The 9184-nt window shown below is 24.7% G+C and overlaps 1 protein-coding gene across 3 annotated transcripts in view; it reads left to right on the plus strand.

The window, feature by feature from the left end:
- Positions 1-9184, plus strand: part of LOC126903522 (alkaline phosphatase-like) — a 111994-nt gene extending 102810 nt beyond the window's left edge. For all 3 annotated transcript variants that reach the window (XM_050681696.1, XM_050681697.1, XM_050681698.1), the window contains one exon: positions 8939-9184. In XM_050681696.1, coding sequence (XP_050537653.1) covers positions 8939-9130 — 192 coding nt within the window. In that variant the 3' untranslated portion in view covers positions 9131-9184. The remainder of the gene's footprint in view (positions 1-8938) is intronic.

The following is a 9184-nucleotide window of genomic DNA, read 5'->3' on the forward strand; positions in this document are numbered from 1 at the left end:
TATTTTTTAGCTTCGATGCGAAGCTGAGAAGGTATTGGTTTTACTAAGATGTGTTTTTTTTTTTGTGTCTGTTACCACTTTTTCTCAGCTCTCACCGAACGAATTTCTTTCAACGATGCGTCAAAAAATCACAAATCGTATCTAGTCGAAGACATTACCCTTAAAAATTGAAAAATTTTCCCTCGTTCCCCGTAAATGGGGGAAACTTCCAAAAAAATTACAAATTTAAATATCGCTAATTTTCGACATTTTTTCAATTTTTTTTACTAAAAACTGCCGTAATTTTTTCAAAAATGAACATATCAATATAATTTTTTTTATATAGATGCTTGATGTCTTTACTTATCATTTGGTATATTTTTTTTGGTAATTTGACCCTTTATCTGCCCACAAAGGGGATTTAAAATGACATGTTTTTTACAAAAAATTAACTTTTTCAACTTAACTTTTGAAAATGTTCCGGGAAGTCTGACACTTTTATATATATCTTAAATGAAAGGTAATGTAATATACTTTAATTTAAAAAAAAAAATTTTGACCTCTGGACTTGTCTTTGTAGTGAAAGCGGCTACCGAATGCTATTTTTGTGTGAAAATTCTCGATATTATTTTTTACATTTTTAACATTATTATGCTATAACTTTTTGAAAAATATATGGATCAATACAATTTTTTTATGAGAAATAATATTTTTTAATAATCTCTTTTTCATTTGACATACTATATCATAATCAGGATATTAATAAGGAACTAGCAGATCATGTAGCTTTTGGAATAANTCTTAATCAGGATATTAATAAGGAACTAGCAGTTTATGAAGCTTTTGGAATAATCCACCAATTTTTTAAAATTAAACACTATCTAAAGATTTGCATCGAAGCGTTTTTTTTTTTATAGTGATTTTAATCACTGTCAGATATCATTATACTTGATCCAACTATGCCACGTCACCACTGTGCCGCGACCCCCCTGTGCTGGGTTTTTTTAAATATTAATACAAGAAAATTTTTAGTTTTCACTAAGCTAATTTTATTAGCTAATTCATCAAATGAACCTAATTTTAGACTATTTAAACTAATTGACGCCAAAAATTAAAAAAACACATTTATTTTCAAATTTTTTCAAAAATATTTCAAAATTACGATATTATAAAAAATAACTTTTTTAAATTTCGTTTTCTGCATTTTAATACTGTTAAAACTTTTTTTTTTAAATATTTATCACAAATAAAGTTAATATAGTAAACTAGAAATAATAATCTTCCTTTTGATATGCTTAGTATGAAAATTCAATAAAAAATTTAAGTACAGGAGAGTTTGAAAAAACCATCCAAGCATGTACACAAATTTTTAAACTCAATTAAACGTTTTCTGGAACGTTGGTCTTTTAATCTATTAAATAAATACTTTTATTGTAAACTATAATATTAAAAAAAAAAAAATTGTCCTGACAATTGTTCTAGTATAAGAAATTGATCGTCATATTAGAAATTTTTACCAAATTTTGCCAATTATACAATTACAAGTATAAAAATATTATGAAATTTAACGTATTCACTTCGAAATGATTTATATATATATATATATAATAGTCTTTAAAATTATATTAGTATTAATATAATTATTAATTTTTTTATTATTATTGAGTAACCGAATTTGTAATTGATAATGACATAGCGTATAAAAAAAAATATTCCACAATGTATTATTATATTATTATTATTATTATTATTATTATAACTAATCCGTCTTTGCTGTCAAAGTAGAAAGTTGTAATAAAATTTTAAAAATTCGAACTTTTTAAATTAAAATTAATTGAGTTTCATTTAAATCTTACCTGACTTTTATAGGGTAGAATTATTTATTATTTTTAATTAGTAGCATGTATAAGCTTTTGAAAAGAAAATATGATATATAATTTTGTAGTTTTAAAGATATTGCGTGAGACATTAATCAATCAGCGAGTATTTAATTTATTATTGATGAATACTGTAGAAAAATACAACAGTACTTAATCATGTTAAAAAGAATAACAGACATTATTTTTAAAAAATAGGTAAATATTTAATCAATATATTAATGCCATCTCACATTAAGAAAATCGTAGTGAATTATATATACTGTAATTACAATAACGAGATCGCAATGAAAATAAAAATGTTAATGGTGTTCTCATTAATATGGAAATATACAGGGGTAGATACAAAAATTTAAATTTGGGTACGATCCAAATCATGGTGTATCATTATTCAGGTTTATATGTATTATGTAAAATTAAAACACTAGACATTTTCACTGTGAATTAATCACTGAGTCACTTTCTATACGTTTAATTTAAAGTAGTCCTAATAATTTTATATTAAAACAAACAAATTACATTTTGATAAAAATGTTTAATTCAAATTCTACATGAATACAAACAATACAATTTTATTTATAGCGTAATTTCAAACATTTTTTTATTAAAGTTCAATTAAACTGTTTTAATGTTTAAACTTAAGATTTTTCGCGATTCAATTCACCGCGTAGATGAATTCATAACGGTGGTCAATTCATTGTCAGTTCATTCTACGCCAAAATTTAATACTTAAAAATTCCCTCGTTCCCCGAAAATGGGGGAAATATCCAAAAAAATTACAAATTTAAAAATCGGTAAATTTTGTCATTTTTTTCACTTTTTTTTCTTAAAACATCTATAACTTTTTGAAAAATAACAAATCAACATAAATTTTTTTTCAACTAAAACCTTAGATATTTCCCTTTCGTTTGATATCATTTTGTTGAAAATCTAACACTTAACCTGCTCATTGGGGGGGTTTAAAATAGCAACTTTTTTACAAAAACTAATTTTTTCAACTTAATTTTTGAAAATGTTCCGGAAATACTGCGTACTTTAAACATATATCAAATTAAAGCTTATTTTATGTACTACAAAATGAAAAATAAAATTTGTCCCGACACTTTATCTTCTGCATGTAAACGGCTGCCGTAGTTAAAAAAACGCTATTTTTGTGTTAAAATTTCGATTTTAAATTTTCAACTTAAAAATGCTATAACTTTTTGAAAAATGTATATATCAGCACAAATTTTTTTTTTCTAAATACATTATAAGTACATCTTTCATTTGACATACTTTTTATTAAAATTGGACAATTTACCCTTATATAGAGGGCGTTCAAAACTTGAAAAATTGTAAAAAACATAGATCTTTTTCAACTGAACTTTTGAAAATGTTCCGGAAATACTGCGTCCTTTAAACATATATCAAATTAAAGGTTATGTTATATACTATCAAATGAAAAAAAAAAATTTGTCCCGACATCTTATCTTCTATGTGAAAATGGCTATCGAAAATTAAAATAAAATATAATGTTTGCGATAAAAATTACATTTTATCGGGATGTTTTTTGTACTTAAAACTGCCATAACTTTTTAAAAAATGAATAAATAAAAATAATATATTTTTGTATTAAAACCTTAGATATTTCCCTTTCATTTAATAANTTTTTGTGTTGAAACCTTAGATATTTCCCCTTCATTTAATATAATTTTTTTTTAAAATCTAACACTTATTCTGCTCACTGGGGGGATTTAAAATAGTAACTTTTTTACAAAAAATAACTTTTTCAACTTAATTTTTGAAAATGTTCCGGAAATACTGCGTCCTTTAAACATATATCATATTAAAGCTTATTTTATGTACTATAAAATAAAATAAAAAAATTTATCCCGACGACCTATCTTTTATGCGCAAATGGCTACCGTATTCAAAAATATGCTATTTTAACAAATTTTTTTTTTTTAATTAAACACTATTTACAGATTTGCATCGAAGCGTATTTTATGATAGTGATTTTAATCACTGTCAGATATCATCTATACTAGACCCACCTATGCCACGACCCCACTGTGCTGGGTTTTTTTTTTTAATTTAATTATTATTAAAAGTATTTTGATTGATTTTTACAAAAAATTATTACAATATATTTTTACAGTAATAAAGTTAATAGTGATAAAAGGAGAAATTTTATACAATTTTAAATATACTCTATGTTTAAAATTGTTTATAAATAGTAATTTTGAGAGAGATAGACGGAGAGTTTTTAATCTTCCTAATTTGTATTTTTTAATTAATTAAAAATAAAAAAATTGACTGTTAATGAATTAGCCGGAGATGAATTGTCCAGATAGCTTGTACTTTTTATAACAATATGAAAAATGTAAATATATTTTGAGTATTGAATGCCAAATTAACTGTATTTATAACTGACTATAAGTTCAAAAAAAAACAAAGGATTATACTCAAAATTCAGTACACAAATTATTAATAGTTTTATGCTAAAATCTTAAAATTACAAAATATTAATAATACTTAAATAGACAGTATATCAACACAACGCGCGATACAGGACGTGTATAATTATAAGATGTAATAGAATTTATAAAAACATTTTCTTGAGAAAACCAAGTCAAATTCTTATAAAGTTATATAAGTTTTAAACATAACATTTTATTAGGAAATTTTAAATAGAAAAAACCGTAGCTATTTTTAAACAGTTTTGAACAATATAAATGAAATAAAACCAAAAATAATATAAATTATTGTAGAAATTTCATAAAAAAAAAATGTAATATTTGACGTAAACCCCTTTGACTAGCATTACAATTCACCGTAAGTGGGTAATCGACAAGATACATTCCTACCATTCTCAATATAGTGATTTTTGCTATACTACCTGAATATACATATTATAATATCATATATGTGATGTGTTTGTCAGCGGTCGAATTAACGTTCTGAATATCTATTTTCAGTAGTGATGGGAAATATCGAATAGTAACTTTCGAACTATTCGATAGACATTCAAAAACTATTCAAATAGTAAAGATATTCGATAGTTACACAACATATTCGAATTTTTTATTCGATAGTCTATTCGAATAGTTTTTAAAACTATTCGATAGTCTATACTAAAAATAAAATATTCGGTTGTATAAACACAATTCGAATAGTTAATTGATAATTTAAAATATTTGAAAATGCCAATCAGTAATTTTCAGTTTTTATCACGCCATTACCTATATCTGAATAGTCTTAAGGAACTAACGAAGAAATAACCAATTGGTTACCTAATTGGATGTCCCTATTAGATGATTTATCACCAAACGGGCAATGTTGTAAAGAAAATTTGTGTTAAAATTAAATTTATTTTCGCTTTTAGGTAGAATGGTTACAGAACAAAACTAGATTTTTAGTCTTATCATAAAAACATTAAAAACTCACTGCTCTATAACGCAATATGTTCACAATAGGCTATATGGTATAGATAATTCGTCATGATAAAAAAAAAATTATTTTAATGATTGGCACCTTTTATCATATCCATACAAGTGATCCATAGGAGCGCTAATATGTAGAAGATAAAATCACAAACTAAGATTAAATGGACTGAACACGACAAAGTCGGTGGAAGCGTCATTCTATTTTATTATAAAATTTTTGGGAATATTTGGCTAGTAGTAAACTACGTATAGTAACAAACATGTTTTTAGAATACAAAATTTAAAAAACGAAGTGGAGAAATTGGGGAAAAACATGTAAAATAGTAGATGGCGACGTTACTTCAACATTTCCCCTTCTACGGAAAATTTATATTAAAATAGAATCGCTTGAAAGACCTCATATACAGACAATTTTATCTTAGTTCGTGGGTAAATTCCAATTTATGATAAAAAACTTTTACGTCGTAGTTTCTTGCAAGATTATATAGATTGTTGTGTACTAATAGTTATAGAAATTAATATTAGAAGAGTGATTTCTGGCGACATCAACGATATGTATGGGAACTTTGATCCACTCTGTAGCAGCTATATGGGCGATGTTATAAAATAAATATTTTCATGATTTGAGGGACTTCAGCCCTATTTTTGAGCGATTATGCAATCACAAACTTTCTGTCAACCTAGATTACGAACACGTTATTGCTTGATGAGTACCCTTGTACCTTCTGCACCTGATACTTTAAATAAAATTATACTCTTTATTTTGTAGCCATCTATTAAATTAGTATGAAATTATATTTAAATTACATCTAAGTATTGAATATATAAAAAGAGTGAAAATATCAATCGTTCTAAGTGCCAAAAAACGTATTATTCCTGACCGTGGCTCTTGACCAATGTCAGATGCGCAATCACTAAAGGGAAGGAGGAGTGATTGATTAAATTCGACTTTTAAATCAACCATTATAATTATTTAAAATATTAAATATGTATACTGAAATCTTAATTAATACACAATTATAGACTTTATAATCTATCTAAGTTTGAAAAAATAGTTTCTAAAACATAATAACCTAAATAATAATTTCCTATTAATATAATTTGTCACAATAGTTATTTCTCATTAAACACAATAAGCTAGTGCTTAAGTAATTATAGAAGAGCGAAATATAATTTTTAATTTTAAGTTTTTATTTCATATGAACAGAACTGAAGAAATAAATGCAAATATTTATTGTAAAATGTTTTTAGACCAACGATAGGTTATTTATACACTAATAACTACTAAAGAAAATAATTAAGTCAAATATAATTAGTAAATTTTTACACATATGATTTCTACAGTTAAAAAACTTAGCTATAATACGATATCAAAATTATTATATATGTTTTCTTTAATTTTTTTTTTCATTTACTTATTGAAATAATTATTAATCTGAGAACTAAGAAGAATAAGTAACGTCAAAAATATAAAAGAAATCATTAAAAAGTACATAAAATAATTATGTAGAATACATTGATCAAATATTCAGAAAAACATATTTTGTAATCACGATTTTCCCTTTGATTTACTTATTATATGAGCATTACAGGGACATTTTGAATTACCAGATGTATAACAAAGAGATGTGTAGTTTCTTTTGTTAAAACACAATTAGTTTAGTTTTTTAATAAACTAAACGAATTGAAGATATACATGTTTTACATACTGAAATCTTAAACAAGAGCAGAATTGACATGATATTTTTTACTTCTGGCACAGATGATTTTGAGTTTGAGAAATAATCATTTCCTTGTTAATGGGTAACTATACTGTACTTTGTTTGAAAATCCTTTAAATATTTAATTTTCAATAAAAATTTTGTTTTGACAAAAATGTATTCGAGGATAAAATAACTATTATCACAACATTGTGTTAATGCTCCTGCCATAAAAAAAAGTAATATTAGTTTCTTAATTTTTAATTTAATTTACGTATTTCACTAATATTAGTATTTTTTTTTTTTTGTCCATTTTATTAATTACTCATGTTGAATTAATCAAGTAGTGTTAAATTAAGGACTATCAACAATTTTAATATTACTGAGGCTCGTTTTTTAATAATTTATTATTTAATAATAATAATAATATTATATAATTTTTTGATAATAGTTTTCTACTCTCGTTTAATATAATAATAATAATAATAATAATAATACTTTCTTTGCTATCCATTATATTTGGCAATTAATTTTCAATTTAAATTTTAATATTAATATTGAGTTGGTGACTGGTAAACATCTACTAAAACAAACTCCTACACAAATATAGTTAACTCCTACACAAACATAGTATAATCAGATTTGTTTCGAATTTTGTAGAGATCATTTTTAGATTAGTTGGAATAAAAAAATGTCAGCCCTCATAGAAAATTAATTTTTTTATTTTAAGCTTATAACTTTTTATACAACTCTCTAATGTTGTAATTACAGTATTATAAATAATTATATAATATTTTGTAATAATATACTTAAGTACGTCATAAAGTACTATAAAATTATAGTGATGTGTCACAAAAACTTTATAAATAATAAAGGGATAAACCCAAGTAAAACACGGAATCAATTTCATTATGCTTATCATATATATTTTGAATATTAAATTTTCAACAAATATAATAAACAGCAGAAAATATAGATTCAGAACAGGCGGTGAAATGTTTAAAAACTTAAAAAATAATAAATCTTAGAAACAAAAACCATTATCAAAAAAACTGAATAAAGAAAAAACGTTAAATTTAAATAAGCTTCCTAATAAAAATCCGTTTACAATGTTTTATACAAAAAACAATTCATGCTTTAGATGATTAAAATAACATTACAATAAACTCTTCTAAAAAATAACGTCGTTAAGACAATATAATATGCAATAATTTATTTTAATATTGAAGTTCTAAGTGAATACTATCGATAAATATAAAAGATTAATTAACAAAATTTACTAGTATAGCTGTTATTGCCCATAGGGTACAGTCACTACATGCAAATTTGCAAAATATTTAGCTTATTTACTGTTTATACACAATTAAAAGGAAGCGAGATGAAGTGATTAATTTATTCCTCCTTCTAAAATTTTTTAAATATAATTATAATAAAAATATAATATTTCGTGAGTGAGAGATTTGGGCTTGATGAGCCTTTTGGGTACGACTTGCAAAAATTATTTGAATATGTCTGTTTATCTGTCAATATATTCTTAAGACGATTTTTGTTAATATAAACTCTCTATAAAAATTTTACTGCTTAGTAAATAGTTGCAATTGTATTTGACTACATCTAATAATACACTCTGTAATTAATTTAGACGTGTTGACTTTAACCATAGATTTCAACACCTAATTTACTATTTGTAATTGAGATTATGCTATATTAGTAGTTGCTAGTCCTTGGATGGACGACTTCTCAAAAATTATAACAACAACCATACTACGCATCCTAAGTATGAAGAAAGTCGCGAATTGTCTAAAGAGACCGAACTGAGTCATAAAAAGCTCATTTCCGGCCATTGAGTCATATTATATTAATAATGTGATAAAGATAGATCATTATTATCTATTAAGATAAATAATAATAATATACTTGTTTAGTTCTAAGGAATAAAAAATTACATTTTTTTCAGGGTTGTACTGCCCCGATGAATACTAATGCCGTTACAATGACGACAGGTGCAAAGAGTGGATCGGCTGTAGTTCTGGCGAGTAGCGTACTCTCTGACAACGGGTTACCTACACAAATAAACAACACAAAATCAGTGAACTGTGGTTTATCATTAATAGCTGCCGCCGTAGTTTTGATAGTGACCATTACGTAAAAAAAACTGGTCACATTGCAAAATATCTATAAATACATATTTCGGAGGAATTGA

This window comes from Daktulosphaira vitifoliae, unplaced genomic scaffold, assembly GCF_025091365.1.
Source record: "Daktulosphaira vitifoliae isolate Bord-2020 unplaced genomic scaffold, ASM2509136v1 Scaffold_4, whole genome shotgun sequence".
Classification (NCBI taxonomy): Eukaryota; Metazoa; Arthropoda; class Insecta; order Hemiptera; family Phylloxeridae; genus Daktulosphaira; species Daktulosphaira vitifoliae.